The 24,075-nt window shown below is 27.4% G+C and overlaps 1 protein-coding gene across 1 annotated transcript; it reads left to right on the forward strand.

Annotated features, from left to right (window-relative positions):
• The first annotated feature begins 831 nt into the window (after positions 1 to 831).
• Positions 832 to 23,816, forward strand: LOC135958731 (uncharacterized). The gene is made up of 2 exons (XM_065509624.1): positions 832 to 1,216; positions 23,770 to 23,816. Exons 1-2 carry the CDS (start codon positions 832 to 834, stop codon positions 23,814 to 23,816), a joined length of 432 nt encoding a protein of 143 aa, XP_065365696.1.
• The last annotated feature ends 259 nt before the right edge of the window (positions 23,817 to 24,075 follow it).

A 24,075-nucleotide genomic window follows, 5' to 3' on the forward strand; every position in this document is an offset into this window, starting at 1 on the left:
TCTATGGTCTGGTCTATGGTCTGGTCTATGGTCTGGTCTATGGTCTGGTCTATGGTCTGGTCTATGGTCTGGTCTATGGTCTGGTCTATGGTCTGGTCTATGGTCTGGTCTATGGTCTGGTCTATGGTCTGGTCTATGGTCTGGTCTATGGTCTGGTCTATGGTCTGGTCTATGGTCTGGTCTATGGTCTGGTCTATGGTCTGGTCTATGGTCTGGTCTATGGTCTGGTCTATGGTCTGGTCTATGGTCTGGTCTATGGTCTGGTCTATGGTCTGGTCTATGGTCTGGTCTATGGTCTGGTCTATGGTCTGGTCTATGGTCTGGTCTATGGTCTGGTCTATGGTCTGGTCTATGGTCTGGTCTATGGTCTGGTCTATGGTCTGGTCTATGGTCTGGTCTATGGTCTGGTCTATGGTCTGGTCTATGGTCTGGTCTATGGTCTGGTCTATGGTCTGGTCTATGGTCTGGTCTATGGTCTGGTCTATGGTCTGGTCTATGGTCTGGTCTATGGTCTGGTCTATGGTCTGGTCTATGGTCTGGTCTATGGTCTGGTCTATGGTCTGGTCTATGGTCTGGTCTATGGTCTGGTCTATGGTCTGGTCTATGGTCTGGTCTATGGTCTGGTCTATGGTCTGGTCTATGGTCTGGTCTATGGTCTGGTCTATGGTCTGGTCTATGGTCTGGTCTATGGTCTGGTCTATGGTCTGGTCTATGGTCTGGTCTATGGTCTGGTCTATGGTCTGGTCTATGGTCTGGTCTATGGTCTGGTCTATGGTCTGGTCTATGGTCTGGTCTATGGTCTGGTCTATGGTCTGGTCTATGGTCTGGTCTATGGTCTGGTCTATGGTCTGGTCTATGGTCTGGTCTATGGTCTGGTCTATGGTCTGGTCTATGGTCTGGTCTCTGGTCTGGTCTGGTCTGGTCTGGTCTGGTCTGGTCTGGTCTGGTCTGGTCTGGTCTGGTCTGGTCTGGTCTGGTCTGGTCTGGTCTGGTCTGGTCTGGTCTGGTCTGGTCTGGTCTGGTCTGGTCTGGTCTGGTCTGGTCTGGTCTGGTCTGGTCTGGTCTGGTCTGGTCTGGTCTGGTCTGGTCTGGTCTGGTCTGGTCTGGTCTGGTCTGGTCTGGTCTGGTCTGGTCTGGTCTGGTCTGGTCTGGTCTGGTCTGGTCTATGGTCTGGTCTATGGTCTGGTCTATGGTCTGGTCTATGGTCTGGTCTATGGTCTGGTCTATGGTCTGGTCTATGGTCTGGTCTATGGTCTGGTCTATGGTCTGGTCTATGGTCTGGTCTATGGTCTGGTCTATGGTCTGGTCTATGGTCTGGTCTATGGTCTGGTCTATGGTCTGGTCTATGGTCTGGTCTATGGTCTGGTCTATGGTCTGGTCTATGGTCTGGTCTATGGTCTGGTCTATGGTCTGGTCTATGGTCTGGTCTATGGTCTGGTCTATGGTCTGGTCTATGGTCTGGTCTATGGTCTGGTCTATGGTCTGGTCTATGGTCTGGTCTATGGTCTGGTCTATGGTCTGGTCTATGGTCTGGTCTATGGTCTGGTCTATGGTCTGGTCTATGGTCTGGTCTATGGTCTGGTCTATGGTCTGGTCTATGGTCTGGTCTATGGTCTGGTCTATGGTCTGGTCTATGGTCTGGTCTATGGTCTGGTCTATGGTCTGGTCTATGGTCTGGTCTATGGTCTGGTCTATGGTCTGGTCTATGGTCTGGTCTATGGTCTGGTCTATGGTCTGGTCTATGGTCTGGTCTATGGTCTGGTCTATGGTCTGGTCTATGGTCTGGTCTATGGTCTGGCTTATGGTCTAGTCTATGGTCATTTGATTTTGTTAAAGTTTAGAAAATTGTGTATTTAATCTTTGCTCTTTTATGTTTCTCCCTTTCAATGGCAAATAAAAAATGTCCTTTAGCTCATAATTAAATAAAATGTTCTTCTTAATTTTCATTACTGCCTGCCTTTGCTCTACTCGTAATCTAGTATTTGTATGTTTGTACGTTTGCTGATGGCTGATTCATGTTAATGGTATTCATGACAAGAAATATTATACAAATTTGTGTAGGTTTAATACTCTAGTGTAATATATCTATAGTATTTTTTGTGTGCCTGCCATTTGGAATGCAATATAATTGTCACAGGGAAAATTCTTGCAAGTCTACGACAACTCAATTTGTATGGAACGCAGCACAACTATAAAAAAATGTCATTGAAGTAACTGAAATTCCAGCAGACGAGTTAAAGTATTGAGTTAACGGCAAATAAAATAAAAAAAAGGAGAACAAAGATGAAAGCTTCATTGAATTACTGGCAAAATACTGGCAGTAAAAGGGGTAGAGGGATTGAATTTTTATCCTTTCTTTATTTTGATATTTTCTAAATGAATTGTGGCTTAGAGATGTTGTTAATATGGTTAGTTAAGATAGATTTGCAAATATTTACACAAATTTTAAGCTGATGTTTGCAATAAATGTTAGTTTAAGCAATGATTTTCTCTAAAATTTCCTTTAATTATTAAAAATAGTAAAATATTCCTGTGGATTTGCCATTGATGTTTTTACTTTTAATTTTAGTTCACTTCCCTTAAAAATTTCCATACAATTATTTAAAGATTTTCATCTCTAAAGACCTGCTGAGTTTTTGTAGTTGTGGTTGGTATTTGCTGTGTTTTTATTATTATTTTTTTTTTATTTTTGGCCAATAAACCACATAAAAGATTAAAGTCTTTTAATTAAAATAGACTGGCTGTCTGTGGATGTTTTTGGTCAAATAAAAATCAAATGTTTACCAACTGAGATTACAAAGATGGAGGAGAATTTAAATTCATTTTTAAATATAGAATTGAATGAATTGCTGTAATTTTGTTGTTTTCCAAAAGTTAGGGGGTTGGAATTTAATAGTATGGTTGATAATTATATGTGTGACATTGTAAGAATCGATAAACCAAATAAGTATGTTTTACATTTAAATATAGAGGTCAAACGGATACCTGGGTATTATAAACGCAGTGGAGTATTAAATAAAATAGGAAGGGAGGAAATGCTTAAGAGAAAGATTGTAGTACAAAAGAAATAAAATGAAAATGGAATACTCTGGTATAAAGTTCAGTTCTAGTTCTGTTCTAGTTCTGTTCTAGTTCTAGTTCTAGTTCTGTTCTAGTTCTGTTCTAGTTCTGTTCTAGTTCTGTTTTAGTTCTGTTCTAGTTCTGTTCTAGTTCTGTTCTAGTTCTGTTCTAGTTCTGTTCTAGTTCTGTTCTAGTTCTGTTCTAGTTCTGTTCTAGTTCTGTTCTAGTTCTGTTCTAGTTCTGTTCTAGTTCTGTTCTAGTTCTGTTCTAGTTCTGTTCTAGTTCTGTTCTAGTTCTGTTCTAGTTCTGTTCTAGTTCTGTTCTAGTTCTGTTCTAGTTCTGTTCTAGTTCTGTTCTAGTTCTGTTCTAGTTCTGTTCTAGTTCTGTTCTAGTTCTGTTCTAGTTCTGTTCTAGTTCTGTTCTAGTTCTGTTCTAGTTCTGTTCTAGTTCTGTTCTAGTTCTGTTCTAGTTCTGTTCTAGTTCTGTTCTAGTTCTGTTCTAGTTCTGTTCTAGTTCTGTTCTAGTTCTGTTCTAGTTCTGTTCTAGTTCTGTTCTAGTTCTGTTCTAGTTCTGTTCTAGTTCTGTTCTAGTTCTGTTCTAGTTCTGTTCTAGTTCTGTTCTAGTTCTGTTCTAGTTCTGTTCTAGTTCTGTTCTAGTTCTGTTCTAGTTCTGTTCTAGTTCTGTTCTAGTTCTGTTCTAGTTCTGTTCTAGTTCTGTTCTAGTTCTGTTCTAGTTCTGTTCTAGTTCTGTTCTAGTTCTGTTCTAGTTCTGTTCTAGTTCTGTTCTAGTTCTGTTCTAGTTCTGTTCTAGTTCTGTTCTAGTTCTGTTCTAGTTCTGTTCTAGTTCTGTTCTAGTTCTGTTCTAGTTCTGTTCTAGTTCTGTTCTAGTTCTGTTCTAGTTCTGTTCTAGTTCTGTTCTAGTTCTGTTCTAGTTCTGTTCTAGTTCTGTTCTAGTTCTGTTCTAGTTCTGTTCTAGTTCTGTTCTAGTTCTGTTCTAGTTCTGTTCTAGTTCTGTTCTAGTTCTGTTCTAGTTCTGTTCTAGTTCTGTTCTAGTTCTGTTCTAGTTCTGTTCTAGTTCTGTTCTAGTTCTGTTCTAGTTCTAGTTCTGTTCTAGTTCTGTTCTAGTTCTGTTCTAGTTCTGTTCTAGTTCTGTTCTAGTTCTGTTCTAGTTCTGTTCTAGTTCTGTTCTAGTTCTGTTCTAGTTCTGTTCTAGTTCTGTTCTAGTTCTGTTCTAGTTCTGTTCTAGTTCTGTTCTAGTTCTGTTCTAGTTCTGTTCTAGTTCTGTTCTAGTTCTGTTCTAGTTCTGTTCTAGTTCTGTTCTAGTTCTGTTCTAGTTTTGTTCTAGTTCTGTTCTAGTTCTGTTCTAGTTCTGTTCTAGTTCTGTTCTAGTTCTGTTCTAGTTCTGTTCTAGTTCTGTTCTAGTTCTGTTCTAGTTCTGTTCTAGTTCTGTTCTAGTTCTGTTCTAGTTCTGTTCTAGTTCTGTTCTAGTTCTGTTCTAGTTCTGTTCTAGTTCTGTTCTAGTTCTGTTCTAGTTCTGTTCTAGTTCTGTTCTAGTTCTGTTCTAGTTCTGTTCTAGTTCTGTTCTAGTTCTGTTCTAGTTCTGTTCTAGTTCTGTTCTAGTTCTGTTCTAGTTCTGTTCTAGTTCTGTTCTAGTTCTGTTCTAGTTCTGTTCTAGTTCTGTTCTAGTTCTGTTCTAGTTCTGTTCTAGTTCTGTTCTAGTTCTGTTCTAGTTCTGTTCTAGTTCTGTTCTAGTTCTGTTCTAGTTCTGTTCTAGTTCTGTTCTAGTTCTGTTCTAGTTCTGTTCTAGTTCTGTTCTAGTTCTGTTCTAGTTCTGTTCTAGTTCTGTTCTAGTTCTGTTCTAGTTCTGTTCTAGTTCTGTTCTAGTTCTGTTCTAGTTCTGTTCTAGTTCTGTTCTAGTTCTGTTCTAGTTCTGTTCTAGTTCCGTTCTAGTTCTGTTCTAGTTCTGTTCTAGTTCTGTTCTAGTTCTGTTCTAGTTCTGTTCCAGTCTATATTCCTGTGATTTATAGTCGACTTGTCTATGGTATTGCATGTAGTCTTTCAAACATTTTAAAATCTCGATTATAAATTTAATGTTTTCCCTTTCATTGATACAATTTTGGGCTACTACCGTTTACTCAAATTTAATTGGTCGATTTTGTTCGTTCCCTTTTGCCCTTAAATAATATTTTTTCGGCGAGTGTGTACACAAAAATCAATAAGTGATTAAATATTATTAAGCTCCTTAAAATATGTCATAAATTGTGTATTTTATCGTCGGCAACATGCTTAGTTGCCATAAAATATGCATGAGTTTTTAAAATTTAATAACACACTCATTCTCCACAGTCGATGGAGTATGCAGTGGCTGCTAACGATTTTTGGTTTTCAGAGGATTGTTGTAGTTGTGGGAAGGTGTTGTTTGTTTTAATTTGTTTTTAATTTTCGAAAAGCATGTTGATGCATATCACATGCATTTAATTAAATAAATGATATTTAAAGTACACACACATACACACAATAGCACAGAGCATATGTGTGCAGACAGTGAACTGAATGGGAAATGCTTTCTACAAACAAAGTACCATTTAGGCTTAAATATACACACATTCAGCACATTACTCACGTTTGGTAAAATAGTCAGTTGCCAGTGACTGCTGAAATACACCTACACTTTGCAATGTGACTGTGTATTGCGGCACTAATATTCCCTTATTTCCCTGCTCCCTGTCTCTTCCTTTTCGTTACAAACTTATTTAATAGACCGTTTATAAAACATTCAAAACAAATATTTTATTTCTAAAGCCTGTAATTTATGAAAAATACGTTAAAACAATGTTCAAGCACGTGCTGGTACTTGCTGGCATCGGAATGTATAAAATAAAATAGAAAACATAGAACTAAAATGAAAAATAATGTGGAGAAAAACTTATTTTGTTAAAAGATTAAAATGCAAATAATAAAAAATGGGCATGTGTTGGTTGGTTGGCTGGCGCGCCTGTAATGTGGCTGTGCAACCCGGCTGTGTGTGAAAACTTATATTATTAAAATAATAACAAACATACACAACATCATTTGTTTATTATAAATAAATTTTATTTATTAAGTAATAATTTACTTAATTATTATCGGACATATAAAACACAGTTTACACTACAATGTATTTCAAATAAAATAAAGCATACTTTAAGGGATAGAACTAGAACTAGAACAGAACTAGAACAGAACTAGAACATAACTAGAACAGAACTAGAACAGAACTAGAACAGAACAGAACTAGAACAGAACTAGAACAGAACTAGAACAGAACTAGAACAGAACTAGAACAGAACTAGAACAGAACTAGAACAGAACTAGAACAGAACTAGAACAGAACTAGAACAGAACTATAACAGAACTAGAACAGAACTAGAACAGAACTAGAACAGAACTAGAACAGAACTAGAACAGAACTAGAACAGAACTAGAACAGAAGTAGAACAGAACTAGAACAGAACTAGAACAGAACTAGAACAGAACTAGAACAGAACTAGAACAGAACTAGAACAGAACTAGAACAGAACTAGAACAGAACTAGAACAGAACTAGAACAGAACTAGAACAGAACTAGAACAGAACTAGAACAGAACTAGAACAGAACTAGAACAGAACTAGAACAGAACTAGAACAGAACTAGAACAGAACTAGAACAGAACTAGAACAGAACTAGAACAGAACTAGAACAGAACTAGATCTTATATATCACCAAATTATACTTTAAAATAAATTTTTTTAAGTATTTTTAGGTAAACAAAATTCAATTTTTATTTAATCGTTTTTTAAAAAGAATTTTTTTTTTTTTTTTAAATTTCAAAATCGGGAAAAATATTTTTTAACTCGAATTTTTTTTTTTAATCAAAAAAAACTTTTTCTCTATAAAGAAAAAAAAATTTAAAAAAAAATTTTTAACAAAAATTATTTTAAAGTGATGTTTTTATTTCTGTTTCTCGCAACTATTAAAAAAAAATTTATCTTTTAAATCACTTACAAAAACTGATTTTGAAATAGTTAATTGTTTTTCAAATTTTTGTAAAATTTTTTTTTGAATTTTTTTGAAAAATATTTTTCTTTTTTTAATTTTAAATTTTTTTTTTTTTGGAAAAATAATTTATGACAAAAAATTAGTTTTCAAAATTTTGTTAAATTGATTTTTTTAGAAATTGTTTTTAATTTTTTTTTAAAATATTTTTTTTTTTTCAATTTTCAAAATCGGGAAAAATATTTTTTAACTTGAATTTTTTTTTCATCAAAAAAACTTTTTCTCTAAAAACAAAAAAAAATTAATATTTAAAAAAATTTTAGAAAAATTTTTAAAAAAATTTAAAAAAAAAATTTTTAACAAAAATTATTTTAAAGTGATGTTTTTATTTCTGTTTCTCGCAACTATTAAAAAAAAATTTATCTTTTAAATCACTTACAAAAACTGATTTTGAAATAGTTAATTGTTTTTCAAATTTTTGTAAAATTTTTTTGAAAAATATTTTTCTTTTTTTAATTTTAAATTTTTTTTTTTTTGGAAAAATAATTTATGACAAAAAATTAGTTTTCAAAATTTTGTTAAATTGATTTTTTTAGAAATTGTTTTTAATTTTTTTTTAAAATATTTTTTTTTTTTCAATTTTCAAAATCGGGAAAAATATTTTTTAACTTGAATTTTTTTTTCATCAAAAAAACTTTTTCTCTAAAAACAAAAAAAAATTAATATTTAAAAAAATTTTAGAAAAATTTTTAAAAAAATTTAAAAAAAAAAATTTTAGAAAAATTTAAAAAAATTTTTTTAGAAAATTTAAAAAAAAAATTTAGAAAATTTTAAAAAAAATTATTTAAAAAATTTATTTTAAAGTATAATTTGGTGAAAGGTATAATTATCTCTAACTTGATTTCATTTCTGTTTCTCGCAACTATTAAACAAAATTTTATCTTTTAAATCACTTAAAAAAAACAGATTTTTAAATGGTTAAGGCTGAGAAATTATTTACCTTTGAAATGAAAATTTAGGCTATAAAAAATAGTACAAAAATAGCACTTAACTAGAGCTATAAAATTCCTTTTTATTATTCAATTTCGCTTTAATTCCTTCCTTATATTTTATTCATTAACACAAATTTTATTAAATATTTTCATTAAACCTGAAATTTTCTTGCACAAATTGATGATATTTTATGGCTCTGTGATTTAAAGGTCTAATTAATTTAACAGAAATTAATCTCTCATGCTCTCACTCTTTCTCTCTCTCTCCCAACATTTCTCTGTTTAATTCAGCATTGCCCCTTAATTTATGCTTTAACTATCACTTTAATATTGTCCACACTATCAATATTAATTTTATTAATGGTCTGGCTGTTGTTGTTGTTATTGTTGTTGTGTGTATCTAACAATGCTCAGGTCTAAAAATAATAAATTTCGAAAAGGAAAACACACCGATAGACAGACTTGGCTACAAATTTGTATTTGTTGTTGTTCAGTAAATGTTTAATACAAATAATTTTCAATTACTTGAGTTTTGTTGTTGGACTAAGACAAATACAGTCATACATAAGTGTGTCTACGTAGGAATGAGAGTGTGTTAGCCTGTTAGAATGTTTGTTTTTTCATTATTTTTCCTTTAACTAAGTAATTTAAGACCATAAGGTCATTTCTTTGCGTTTTATTGTGCCAGCTACAGTCGGTTTCATAAGTTGATTGTATGTTTTCCTTGCAACCTTTATCCTGTTCTCCCTTAACACACATGATGTATCAGTTTTCCCTAGTCTCTAAATGGAATGGTTACATATAACGCAATATGTATGTAGTTTTCTTTTTTGTTTACCTTGAGACATCATCAATGACTTTATAAAGTTTATGATTATAAACATGAAATACACGATGAACACGAAGCTTTAAGTATATAAGAAGACACATATGTACATCATCATTAATAAAAAACAAAACCAAAGACATAAAGGAATTAAAAATTAAGAAATGAACATCATGTCAAAATAAACCAGGAGAACAGAGTAGCTCTCCCTTAAATGTAAAGAAAATATTTTAAAAAAACTCTCATATGAAGAGATTAGAAAACACATATGATGTGAAGAAAAGCTATGGCGTACCTGGGGCGGATACTTGTATACTATTAACATCAATGTTTCAAAAGTAATGTTTTGCAAAAACTGTCAACAGAAATCTAGATTTCCACAAACTCAACAAGGTGTTGCCTACTTTAAGGCATTAAATGCAATGAAAAAACATCTCACTAGTCACAATTTTTATTAAAAATTCTAAAAACAAGTAATTTTTAACCACAAAACAAATTCTTTATAAAACAAGTAAGAGAGCTATATTCGGCTGTGCCGAATCTTATATACCCTTCACCAAATTATACTTCAAAATACAAATTTTAAATATTTTTATGTAAAAAAAATGAATTTTTTTCTTTTCAAAGTTGTTTTTTTATTTTTTTGGAAACATTTTTTTTCAAATTATTTGAAAATTTAAATTAAATTTTGAAATTTTTTTTTTTAAATTTTAAAAAAAATTGTTAAAATTATCTTTTTTTAAATTTAAAAATTTTTTTTTGTTTTTAAATTTTTTTTTTGGTGAAAAAAAAAATCGGTTTAAAAAATATGTTTTCCGATTTTGTCCCATTGTAGGTCCAACTTACTATGGTGTTATATACTTCGTTGCAAAGTCTTTGAAATATCTATCATTACGTATCCATATTGTCTATATTAATGACTTAGTAATCCAGATATAGGCCAAATATCGAGGTTGTTCTGTTTTTTTCCTCATATCTCTGTTATTTGTGGACCGATTTTGCTGATTTTAAATAGAAAACTTCTCGAAAGCATGTCTGATAGAATTATTGAAGATTTGGGTCCCGAAAATATCTAGGGTCTTCAGAAAATTGATTTCAACAATTTTTTAGTGAAGAAAATTTATGGCAAAAAGATAAATTAATTCGGCTTAAAAATTTAAAAAATTTTTTATTTAAATTCTTTTCGAAATTTTTTTTTTTAAATTTTTAAAAATTTTTTAGTGAAAAAAGTTTATGCCAAAAGATTTTTTTTGGGGAAAAAAAAATTCGGCTTAAAAAATATTTTTACCGATTTTGACCCATTGAAATATCTATCTTTAGATATCCATATTGTCAATATTAATGACTTAATCCAGATCAAAAATAGGCCAAAAATCTAGGTTGTCCTGTTGTTTTCCTTATATCTTAGCCATTTCTAAGTAGATTTTTAATTAGCAAGCAATTGAAATATCTATCTTTAGATATCCATATTGTCAATATTAATGACTTAATCCAGATCAAAAATAGGCCAAAAATCTAGGTTGTCCTGTTGTTTTCCTTATATCTTAGCCATTTCTAAGTAGATTTTTAGTTTTTTTTTTTTTAAATAAAAAAAAAAAAATTTTTAGAAATTTTTTTAAAAAAAATTAAAAAACAATTTCGAAAGAAAAAAATTTCAAAAGCAATTTTGAAAAGAACTATCGGTAAATTATTTTTTTTAATTAAAAAAAAAAATTTGAAAAAACTTTTTTAAAAAAACAATTTCAAACGAAAAAAAATTGAAAAGCTATTTTGAAAAGAACTATCCGTAAATTCTTTTTCTAAAATTTTTCTTTTTTTAAATTAAAAAAAAAAATTTGAAAAAACTTTTTTTAAAAAAAATTCAAAAACAATTTCGAAAGAAAAAATTTTGAAAAGAAAAAATTTAATTTTTTTTTTACCTAAAAATATTTCAAATTTTTATTTTAAAGTTTTATTAATTTTTAATTTTTTATGAAAAAAAAAATAGTTTTATTAAGTATTTATCAATATTTTCGAAAATTCTGCACAGGCCCACTGTGCAGAATTTTCGAAAATATTTAAATAATTATTTTTAATTATTAATAAAATTTTTAATGTAGAAAACTCTTTAAGGTTTTTAAAATTTATGTAAATTAGCCTTTTTAAAATTTTAAAAGTCAAGCACAGTGGGATGTTAAAAACAAATTTTATTAAAAAAAAAAATTTCAAATATTTTTTTTATAAAATCTGTTTTTCTAATATTTTTCCTCTTTTTTCTATTTTATTTTATGTATTGCTCCCAGAAAAATTACTAAAACTTTCACAAAAATTCCTTTTCTTTATGGAAATTCTTTATAAGCTTATCATAAACTAAAACTATGCCTAACCTGAGGGTTATAATTTCTCAATATTTCCATAACTTTTAGTTTGTAATTTGCATATAGACCAATACTTGCTTAATGGCCATTTTATTAAGCCAAACGGTATTAAATAAACTACAATTTCTGGTTGGTTCTTGTGATTTACAATAATGTCTAAATGACCAGCCATAAACAAAATTGGAAAAAGTTATAACAAATAAAATAAACAATATACAGGCACTCGCTTAGACAAATAGAAAAAAACAAATGAAACGGGATAGAAACGTAAGAAAGGAAACTGAATATAATGAAAAACTCATACAATAACAAGGCTAAAAGGTAGGAGGGGAAACAAAACAAAGCAAAAGTATTGAACATAAAGAAAAAACACACACACACAATCATTAAGACATACATATTAAAGTAATGAATGTTTCAAATAGTTTTTCATTCATACAGTTCTGGAACACACAAGACATATGACACACCTCTGCTAACTATCGTACATAGCTTCTCACTAAGACCCTGAAAGTCTATTACTAAATTACTTGAGACCCAACTACCACCTTCTACACCTACACTTTCTGCTTTACTAATGCTATTTTGCAGCTGTGTTAACTGAGTCTGCGACTGACTGAGTATTGACGACAATAAAATAATTTATATTAAAAGGTGTTGAATAGTTTATTTGCCGCTCTTGTCCTAAGTCCAAGTATTAGCTGTAGAATTAACTAACTACCCACAGTTGGAGGAAAGTAGAGGAAAACAAACACGGCAAAATTTTCAACACAAATATAAAAATAAATTGTAATCCAAGAGATTTACAACACAATGACAGTTAACACATGCTGCTACACAACCACCCACACACAGTCAGAGAAGAAACAATAACAACTACATTAATATTGCTTGAAATTTAATTAAGTTATATATTTTTAACAAATTGCTTAAACACTAAAGGAAATATAAAACAGCGCAGAAATGAGAACACAGGAATTTATTCTGAAACAAGTAATCTTCGGCTGTTCTGAATCTTATATACCCTTCACCAAATTATACTTCAAAATACAAATTTTATATATTTTTTGGTAAACAAAATTTATTTGTTTTTTTCATTTTTTGGAAATTTTTTTTTGCAAATTGTTATTTTTATTTTTTTTTTAAATTTAAAATTTTTTTTTTAAATTTTTTTTTGGTGCAAAAACTAATTAGATTGTAATGAAAATAAAATAAACTAACCATGCTTGAGCTCTAGTTTATATTTCAGAAATTGGAAAACAAAATTTGATGAAAACTTTAGAATTTTTTTTTTTTGGAAAAAAACGAAAATTCTTTTTTGTTATGATGCTTTTTTGTAAATGTGCTTGATTAAGCAAACTTTCAACATTCTTTATAAGTAGACCTAAATGTTCTCTAAAGTTTTTTTTTTATTTATTCTTGATTACTGTCATAGTTCAAAAGTTATTAAGGGAACTATAAAATAACTTCAAAAGAAATATTAATCATACATTTTGTTAAAAAATATAAAATGTAAGAAAATTCTGAATTATTTTTAAAAGTTTTGTAAAGGTTTTTGGAGAAAATTAAAGGTACTTAAAATAGGAATTTTATAGAGTTGATTATAATAATATTAAATTTGAAATTTGTCTAAAATTTAAAAACAAAAATATTTTTTTTTTCAATTTTAATCCAGAACCTTTTTATATCATCAAATTTTGTTAATTAAACACAATTTTTAAATCTACGCTGAAATAGCCTAGAATGTTTACTAAAAGCTGCCATTTAAATCTTTTTGATTACTGTCTTAGTTTAAAAGTTATTAAAGAAATTATAAATTATGCCATAATTAATATTAATCATACGTCCAGTACTTCAAAAATATAAAAATTCATAAAAATGCTGATTTCTGAGCAAAAATAAATTAGTTTGAGGTGAAAATGGCATAAACCAACATTTATACATTTATTTTTGAGAAAAAATTTTTGATGGAAAAAAAAATTTATGAAAAATTAGTGAAAAATCAAAATTTTTTGGAGAAAAATAATTTTATTTTTAAAAAACAATCTTGGATTTTGCTTATTTATTAGAAATTTCTGGTTCGCTTTTACAATAAATAGCAATCTACTATAGCGTATAGATTGATGTATCCAAATTTTTAAATAAATTGGTGAAAAAATTATAAAAAGTGGTGCAAAAAAAATTGTTAATGAAAAATTTCTTGGAAAAAAATGTTTGTGAATAAATCGAGCCATTGTTTCCTTATATGTATCTTAGTAACTTTGTGGGCTGATTTTAAATAGCAATCCAAGTTAGACTATAGCGGAGACATCATGTATAAAAGCTATTTGGTTGCTTCGTAAAGTTGATTTCAACAGACAGACGGACAAACGGACATGGCTATATGAACTCCGCTATAAATAACGATTCAGAATACACATATACTTATACATTATGGTGTCGCAAATGAAGGATGTAAAAATTACAAACCGAATAACTTGCCATTCATGGTAAATTTAAAAATGCAAAATTGGACGGTTTAATTTTTTTTCTTTGCACAATGGGTCCAATAAACTATATTAAATGAAAACTAAATAAGATGATGTAACAGACCGTAATGTGTTTCGATTATTCTTAGTTCAAAAATAAAAAAAAAACAAAAAATTGTTGCACAATGGATCGATATTTTTTTTTAATATAAAAAATTTTATATTTTTTTTGGTTCAAATTGAAATGAGTTTAAAATGATTTATCGAAAGAAATTAGTTTGCACTATGGGTCGAAAAAAAATTCTTGCACAATGGGTCTTAACTTTTTTAATTTGAAATTTTTACGTTTTTTAATGACTATCGGTAAAAAAAAAATTTCTTGTACAATGGATCGACAATTTTTTGATTTGAAATTTATCTGGAAAAATGTACTTGGTCAACAAAAATTATTGTTGCAGATTTGGATCCCGAAGATATCTGGGGTCTTCAGAAAACTGATTTCAACAGACAGACATACGGACATGGCTTAATTGACTCCGCTATCTATAAGGATCCAGAATATATGTATATACTTTATAGGGTCCGAAAATTATATTGTTTAAATTACAAACGGAACGACAAACTTAAAATTTGTTTAAGAAAATAAAAGATTTGTATTAAAAACAAGTAAGAGAGCTATATTCGATAGATATAGCTTCAAAATTATTGCCGCTATCAACTGTTAAGGTTCGAAAGTCCCTGTTGGAAGACTCTTTAGTTTGTGGTGTCGATATAGCCATGTCCGTCTTTCCATTTGTGTGTTGAAATCAACATTCCGTAGCTCCCAAATAACTTGCATACATGATTGATACATCAGTATATCAGTTATTGTATAGCTTAGGCAGCTTTTTTAAATTCGGGAAAATCGGTCCACAAATGGCTGAGTTATAAGCCAAAAACCTAGAGTACCTCGATTTACCTAATTTTTGGGCTATATGGATTACTAAGTCATTAATATAGACAATATGGATATCAAATGATAGAAATTTTTAAAAGTAGTCTCCAATAAAAAATATAACAACTCAGTAGTTGGGGCCGAATGGGTCAATATCGGAAAAAATATTTTTTAACCCGAATTTTTTTTTCACAAATTTTTTTTTTTTTTTAATTTTCGGAAATTGAGAATTTACTAAAATTTAACAAACAAACTTTAGAAAAATATTGTATTTTCTATTTTCAAACTTTGCAAAACTCAAATTTCTGTACCATTTTTGAATATTTATAAAGAAAATTGCCAGCTAGCTATGATTTCCTATTCAATAATGCAAATATTAATTTACACAACCATAAACATTTATTACTATTTGGGTATTGAACTCTTGCATCATTGAATCTGGCAATTTTTCATACCCCTGGAGCCACCAAATCATTTAATGATGCTTATTTGTTTTCAGCAAAAAAAAATTAATTATTAATAAGTTTTTATAACTCTGAAGCACACAAACACCCCAATAATATACATATTTTAATGCTTATTACCACTCTACATAACAATGGATGAAATAACACAAGCTATAGCATACTTGCAGGCAGACATGTATATGATTTTTACTTATAATGCGCAGCAAAAAAAATAACAAAAGCCAATTAAATTTCATTTTTATTAAACAATAATAAAATGAGGAGCATCTAGAAAATATTGAAATATGAATGAAATACTCGTATCAGTAATAAACTTCATAAAATTTTATGTGTTATTAGCAGCCACCTAAAAGTATGCAACAGAAATTGTAATGCACGTACTACAATATATATGAATGATAAAGGAAAATTACAAATGGAATTATTTAAGTATTTTTGTTTTGTAATCCTAACAGAAAGTTGAGAAACCAAGAGAGTTAAGCCAACAACAAGTTTTTACACATTGGGTCCTTGTTTCACGCAAACGTTAAATGATATAAGATAAAAAATATAATTAATATCCATATATACTATTTAGCAGTAATTTCAATTTAGAAATTGTTAAAATAGTGGCTTAAAAAGCCTTAAATGTTTATTAAAACCTGCCATTTAATACTTGTTGATTATTGTCTTAGTTTAAATGTTATTAAAGAAATTGTAAAATTTATCATAATTAATATTAATCATATGTCCAGTATTTCAAAAATATAAAAATTCATAAAAATGCTAATTTCTAAGCAAAAATTAATTAGATTGTAATGAAAATAAAATAAACTAACCATGTTTGGGCTCTAGTTTATATTACAGAAATTGGAAAACAAAATTTGATGAAAACTTTAGATTTTTTTTTTTTGGAAAAAAACGAAAATTCTTTTTTGTTATGATTCTTACGTTAGATATGGTTGCTTAAGCAAACTTTCAACATTCTTTATAAGTAGAACTATATGTTCTCTAAAGTTTGTTTTTTACATATTCTAGGTTACTCTTATGGTTTAAAAGTTAATAAGAGAACTATAAAATAACTTCAAATTAAATATTAATCATACGTTTTGTTAAAAAATATAAAATGTAAGAAAATTCATAATTAGTTTTAAAAGTTTTGGAAAGATTTTTGGAGAAAATTAAAGGTACTAAAAATAGGAATTATATAGAGTTGATTATAATAATATTCAATTTGAAATTTGTCTAAAATTTAAACATAAAAATATTTTTTTTTTCAATTTTAATCCAAAACCTTTTTATATCATCAAATTTTGTTAACTAAACACAATTTTTAAATCTATGCGGAAGTAGCCTTGAATGTTTACTAAAAGCTGCCATTTAAATCTCCTCGATTACTGCCTTAGTTTAAAAATTATTAAAGAAATTGTAAAATCACCCCATAATTAATATTAATCATACGCCTAGTATTTCAAAAATATAAAAATTCATAAAAATGCTGATTTCTGAGCAAAAATAAATTAGTTTGAGGTGAAAATGGCATAAACCAACATTTATACATTTATTTTTGAGAAAAAATTTTTGATGGAAAAAAAAATTTATGAAAAATTAGTGAAAAATCAAAATTTTTTGAAAAAAATAATTTTATTTTTGAAAGAAACAATCTTGGGTTTTTGCTTATTTATCAGAAATTTCTGGTTCGATTTTACAATAAATAGCAATCTACTATAGCGTATAGATTGATGTATCAGAATTTTAAAATAAATTGGTGAAAAAGTCATAAAAAGTGGTGCAAAGAAAATTATTAATGAAAAATTTCTTGGAAAAAAATGTTTGTGAATAAATCGAGCCATTGTTTCCTTATACCTTAGCAACTTTGTGGGCTGATTGTAAATAGCAATCTAAGTTAGACTATAGCGGAGACATCATGTATAAAAGCTATTTGGTTGCTTCGTAAAGTTGATTTCAACAGACAGACGGACAAACGGACATGGCTGTATCAATTCCGCTATAAATAATGATCCAGAATACACATATTCATATACTTTATGGTGTCGCAAATGAAAAATGTAAAAATTACAAACCGAATAACTTGGCATTCATGGTGAATTTAAAAACGCAAAATAGGATGGTTTAATTTTTTTTCTTTGCACAATGGGTCCAATAAACTATATTAAATAAAACTAAATAAGATGATGTAACAGACTGTAATGTGTTTCGTTTATTCTTAGATCAAAAAAAAAAATTATAAAATAAAAAAATTGTTGCACAATGGATCGACTTTTTTTTTAATATAAAAAAATTTTATATTTTTTTTGGTTCAAATTGAAATGAGTTTAAAATGATTTATCGAAAGAAATTAGTTTGCACTATGGGTCGAAAATAAAAATTCTTGCACAATGGGTCGTAACTTTTTTAATTTGAAATTTTTACGTTTTTTAATGACTATCGGTAGAAAAAAAATTTCTTGAACAATGGATCAACCATTTTTTGATTTGAAATTTATGTGGAAAAATGTACTTGGTCAAAAAAAGTTATTGCTGCACAATGGGTTGAATTATTTAATTTTAAAATTTTGTTTTTTTTGTTGGTTATAATTGAAATTAGTTTAAAAAGATTTATTGGAAGAAATTTGTTTGCACTATGGTCGAAAAAAATTCTTGCAAAATTTTGTTAATTTGAAATTTTTCCGTATTTTTTATGATGATTTATGTGGTAAATTATAAATAAAAATTGTTGCACAAGCACTGAAAAATTATTAGTGAAATTTTTTTTTTTTTTGAAAAACTGGTGCAAAATCGAAATTTGTACGAAAAAAATTTTGTTAAAATGAAATTTTATGAAATGAGTGAAATATTTGTAGTTCAAAAAAAATAAATAAAAAAATGTGCACATTGGGTCGAAAGTTTTTTAATTTTAAAATTTTTAGTTTGTTTAAATTTAATTGAGTTTGGAAGAAAATAGTTAAATTCCATTACTTCTTCCAAACTCAATTAAATTGTAACAAACTAAAAATTTTAAAATTAAAAATCTTTCGACCCAATGTGCAATTTTTTTTTTGAACTAAAAATATTTCACTCGTTTCATAAAAAATTTTTTTAACAAAATTTAAAAAACTGGAAAAATGGATCGAAAAAAAATTTCTTGCACAATGGGTCGTAACTTTTTCAATTTGATTTTTTTTTTTTAACGGCTATAGAAAACGAATTTCATGGACAATAGAAAATTTGAAATTTATCTGCAAAAATGTAGATACATACATATGTAATTGGTCAAACAAAACTGTTGCACAATGGGTTGAGGTTGGTTTAATTTAATTTTTTTTCTTTTTTGTTGGTTATAATTGAAATGAGTTTAAAATGATTTATTGGAGGAAATTAGTCGGAAAAAATTTTTGCACGATGGGTCTAAACTTTTTCAATTTTAAAATTTTCCGTTTTTTTTTAACTATGATTTATCTGGTAAAATTTGCTTGTACAAAAATTAGTCGGAAAAAAATTCTTGCACAATGGGTCGTAAAATTTTCAATTTTAAAAATTTCCGTTTTTTGTTTTTTTAAACGATGATTTATATTTATCTGGTAAAATTTGCTAGCTCAAAAAATAAATTATCTAATAAAAATTGTTGCACAATGGGCCGGTTTTTTAATTTTAAAAATTTTAATTTTTTTTGGTTAAAATTGAAATGCATTTAAAATGATTTATTGGATGAAATTACTTGCACTAGGGTCGAAAAAAATTTCTTGCACAATGAGTAGTTTTTTTATTTTTAAAATTTTTAATTTTTTTTTTGGTTAAAATTGAAATGCAATTAAAATGATTTATTTGAAGAAATTAGTTGCTTTAGGGTCGAAAAAAAATTTCTGCACAATGGGTCATAAAATTTTTAATTTAAAAATTTGTCATTTTTGGTTTTTTCTGGAAAAATTGTCTTGTTCGAAAAATGTAAACTTAACAAATACATTTTTTTTGGGACTATAAATTATAAAAATAAACTTGAGAGTTATTGCCTTAAAAATATATTTTCTGGCTTACATATACATACATATTTGTTTGATAAATATGTTTAAAGCTTTTATAATTTCTAACGTTAGAAAGAAAAACATGGTTTCTGTTGATTTTTTTATGGAACTGCAACAAACTGTTGCATATTTAGACATGTGTATTCAAATTGTTTTTAAAGCATACTTTTAGGGTCTAAGAAAAACGTTTTAATCCTAAAAAAAACATTTAAAACACTGAGAATTTTTTGAATTTTAAGCTTGTAGCTTTGAATATAAAGCAAAAAATACAAATATTATCACCTAAACTTCCCTCCATAATCAAGGAGCTGAAACCAGAGCCTATACTAAGAATGAAAGAATGAAATATTTGTGACTCAAATAACAAAGTACAAGCAACATTCATTCATCTTTAAAAACCAACCAGGAATTTATAGTATATGAAAACTCATACACTTATAAACACAAAACAATACATACAAACAAATTCATTCATGAAAATTAAGTATACATTAAAGATAACAAAAACTATAGTAGGAATTAAGGGGCCTCAAACTAATTCATGACTCATACAGACTTTTTTTTTCAAAAATTTTATGTTAGAATTGTTATTTTTATTATTTAAAAAACTTAAATTTATTTATTTAAAACTTTATGAAAAAGAAAATGTATAAAAACCTTAAATACGTACTAATTTTAAACGGCGCATGCTTTGTAAAATCCGCAATTTTGATGGTTTCGTAATTTTGGGAAATTTTGCTTAAATTTCTGCTTAAATATTAAAATAAAATTAATTTGATTTGTTTTTACAGGCAAATGTTTCTTTAGACTTTTTTTGTTTAGCTTCAAATAAAGCAAATCTGTTTTTTGAAATTGTTTTTATTTTGAGGCTTTCAAATATCCAATTAATGTTTATTTTATGTTGTTTGTTTTTGGTATCTTAAATGTTTGTTAAAATTTTACAGCAAAAAAAATTCCAAGCACTTGTTAACATCACTTGCCACAAATTACACACACACACTACACACAAAATTACACTCACACTACACGTTTTATTTCAAAACCATTAGAACATTAAATAAATAAATAATTAAAGCATACTTTAGGGTTTGAACTATTTTAAAAAATTATTTTAATAATTTTAGGTTTTGAAAGAAATTTCTTCTTTTTTTTTAAAGTAAATTTTAAATAATCTTTTAAACAATTTGTTGTTTTTTTATCTTTATAAATATTTTGTTTTATATTTTTCTTTTTTTTTTATTGAACTCCTCAATTTAAGTGTGTAACGTACGCGTTTTGTTTAACAACTGATTCCTTTGTTACACCAGCAAAAGTCAGTTTAGTTGCTTTTCACTTTTTGATTTGTTGTACATTTTCAAAAAAACCCCTAAAATTTGCCTTTAAGAGAGTACAACTGTCAAAATCTGTTATATTTCTTAATGTTTCAATACTCTAGGAGAGTTTGTTTAACATGTTTATGTGTCAACTTATCATCTTCTTTCTTTTTACTTTCTGTTCTTGTTACTACATTTTCTATTTTATTATCCTTTCAGCATTTTGTCCGCCTAGTGCGCGCGCATTGTTTTTGTAGTTTAATCTTTAGTACTTTCTTTTTGCTTAACCTATTTATTTTTCCCTCTTTTTTTTACGTTACGTCCTTTTTTTGTATGTGTAGAGGCTAGAAATTTGAAATGTGTCAGTAGTATCATGTGTTGAATTTCAAGAGAGAGAGAGAGCGAGATAAATTATTAAAGAGAGCAAATAGTTAAGTTAAGAAACGTGTCAAATAACTTGGTCAAATGTCAAAGTAGGAATTATGTTACAAAAAGTCACAAGGAGGCAGCAAAATTTTGATTTAAATAACAGGATGCTACAAATAAAGCAATAAACAATACTTTTATTAACGCAAGACACCAATTTGTAACACTTTATTTTCAAATTTCTTGAAACAAATTAAAAAAAAAAATTCTGACAATAAGACTTTCATCTCAAACTTGTACAGTTTAATTAAATTTTGTAATATATTAAAAAGTAGCCTAATATGTTTACTAAAACCTGCCATTTAAATCATCTCGATTACTGTCTTTGTTCAAAAGTTATTAAAGAAATTCTAAAATTTCCCATAATTAATATTAATCATACGTCTAGTATTACAAAAATATAAAAATTCATAAAAATGCTGGTTTCTAAGCAAAAATCAAGTAGTTTTTAATGGAAATATAATAAACTAACCATGATTAGGCTCTATAGTTTATATTAGAGAAATTGGAAAGCAAAATTTGACCAAAACTTATATTAATCATACGTTTTGTTAAAAAATATAAAATGTAAGAAAATTCTTAAATATTTTTAAAAGTTTTGGAAAGTGTTTTGGAGAAAATGATACGTACTAAAAATAGGAATTATATAGAGTTGATTATAACAATTTTAAATTTGAAAATTGGTTAAAATTTAAAAAAAAATATTTAGATTTTTCAATTTTAATCCGGTAAACCTTTTTATATCTTAAAACTTTGTTAATTAAACAACATTTTTAACACTATGATGGAATAGCCTTATGTGTTTACTAAAACCTGACATTTAAATCTTCTTGATTACTGTCATTGTTTAAAAGTTATTAAAGAAAGTCTAAATTATGCCATAATTAATATCAATCATACGTCTAGTATTTCAAAAATGTAAAAATGCATAAAAATAATTGTTTCTAAGCAAAAATCAACTAGTTTGTAATGGAAATATAATAAACTAACCACGATTAAGCTCTATAGTTTATATTACAGAAATTGGAAAGCAAAATTTGACCAAAACTTTAGAACAAAATTTTTAAAAAATATGAAAATCCTTTTTGTTATGATTCTTACATTAAATGTGGCTGCTTAACCAAAATTTTAACATTATTTATAAGTAGACCTAAATGTTCTTTAAAGTTTGCTTTTTACATATTCTTGATTACTTTATGGTTTAAAAGTTAATAAGGAAACTATAAAATAACTTCAAAAGATATATTAATCATACGTTTTGTTAAAAAATATAAAATGTTAGAAAATTCTTTATTATGTTTAAAAGTTTTGGAAAAGTTTTTGTAGAAAATGAAAGCTACTAAAAATATGAATTATATAGGGTTGATAATAATAATATTAAATTTGAAATTTGTCTAAAATTTAAATTTTTTTTTTGTTTTTTCAATTTTAATCCGATACCTTTTTATATCTTCAAATTTTGTTAACTAAACAAACTTTTTTAAAACTATGCTGAAATATCCTTATGTGTTTACTAAAACCTAACATTTAAATCATCATGATTACTGTCATTGTTTAAAAGTTATTAAAGAAATTCTAAATTATGGCATAATTAATATTAATCATACGTCTAGTATTTCAAAAATATAAAAATGCATAAAAATTATTGTTTCTAAACAAAAATCAATTAGTTTGTAATGAACATATAATAAACTAAACATGTTTAAGCTCTATAGTTTATATTACAGAAATTGGAAAACAATATTTGATGAAAATTTTAAACTTTTTGTTATGATTACATACGTTAAATGTGGTTTCTTACCCAAATTTTCAATATTCTTCATAAGCAGACCTAAATGTTCTTTAAAGTTTGTTTTCTATTTATTCTTGATTACTGTCATGGTTTAAAAGTTATTAAGGGAATTTTAAAATAACTTCAAAATAAATATTAATCATACGTTTTGTTAAAAAATATAAAATGTAAGAAAATTCTTAAATATTTTTAAAAGTTTTGGAAAGTGTTTTGGAGAAAATTAAAGGTACTAAAAATGGAAATTATATAGAAATGATTATAATGCTATTAAATGTGAAATTTGACTAATATTAAAAAAAAATATTTAGTTTTTTCAATTTTAATCAGAAACCTTTTTATATCTTAAAATTTTGTTAACAAACAACAGTTTTAACACTTTGATGAAATAGCCTTATGTGTTTACTAAAACCTAACATTTAAATCTTCTTGATTGCTGTCTTAGTTTAAAAGTTATTAAAGAAATTCTAAATTATGCCATAATTAATATTAATCATACGTCTAGTATTTCAAAAATATATAAATGCTTATTTCTAAGCAAAAATGAAGTAGGTTGAGGTGGAAATAAAATATGCTAACCATGTTTAAGCTCTATGGTTTATTCTATTAAAATTGAAAAACAAAATTTGGACACAACTTTAGAAAAGCTCAATAAATTAAAATTTTAAATAATTTTTTTTTTTCATTACCAATAAGATTTGCACTGAAAATTAATTAATCTAATAACAAATAAAAATTATTTTAAAATTGCTTAAAATTTTCTACAAAAAATTATGTTTTTTTTACAAAAAATATTTTTGAAGGCCTTTAATTGGAAAATTTGTTAGCTAACCAATATTTTGTAAAACAATCGTAACAAAGACTTAAGTGTTAGCTAAAACCTGGCATTTAAATCTTTTTAATTACTAACATAGTAAAAAAGTTATGATAGAAATTCTAAAATTATCCCCTAATTAATATTAATCATACGACCTGTAGCTCAAAAACATAATTCATGAAAATTTTACGTATTCCTTTAATATTTCACTTAATTTTATAGAAATTTTATAAAGAAATTACTGTTAGCCATTATAAGCATTCGCCATAAAACACAAACTTTAATTTGAACTTTCATTAAACACAGCAACTGTGCCAGTAGTTAAAGCAACATTAACTGCCAACGATGCTTGAAATTTTAAACTTTTCATTAGAAATACAAACAGTAAGAAAAATATTACTCAGGACTTATCTCTTACATTTAAAATATCATAATTTTCTAACCTCATTCCAAAACGTTTAATAAGACTCCTTTGTAAGAATAATCAAGCTTTTTTTTCTTACTAAAATATGCATTTTGTTTGAACATTATTTGTATAAAGTAGCTGCTACTGCAAGTAAAAGTTTTATCTGATTTTCTTTTACTTACTTATAAAGTAAACTAATTGCTATA

Source organism: Calliphora vicina, chromosome 4 (assembly GCF_958450345.1).
Source record: "Calliphora vicina chromosome 4, idCalVici1.1, whole genome shotgun sequence".
NCBI classification, from domain to species: domain Eukaryota; kingdom Metazoa; phylum Arthropoda; class Insecta; order Diptera; family Calliphoridae; genus Calliphora; species Calliphora vicina.

Bases quoted from the DNA above. Each gene is read 5' to 3' on its own strand.
- LOC135958731 (XM_065509624.1), top strand. From the start codon at position 832: ATGGTCTGGTCTATGGTCTGGTCTATGGTCTGGTCTATGGTCTGGTCT. The intron at 1,217-23,769 runs GTCTGGTCTATG...CATTAAACACAG, and splicing joins GGTCTATGGTCTGGTCTATG to CAACTGTGCCAGTAGTTAAA.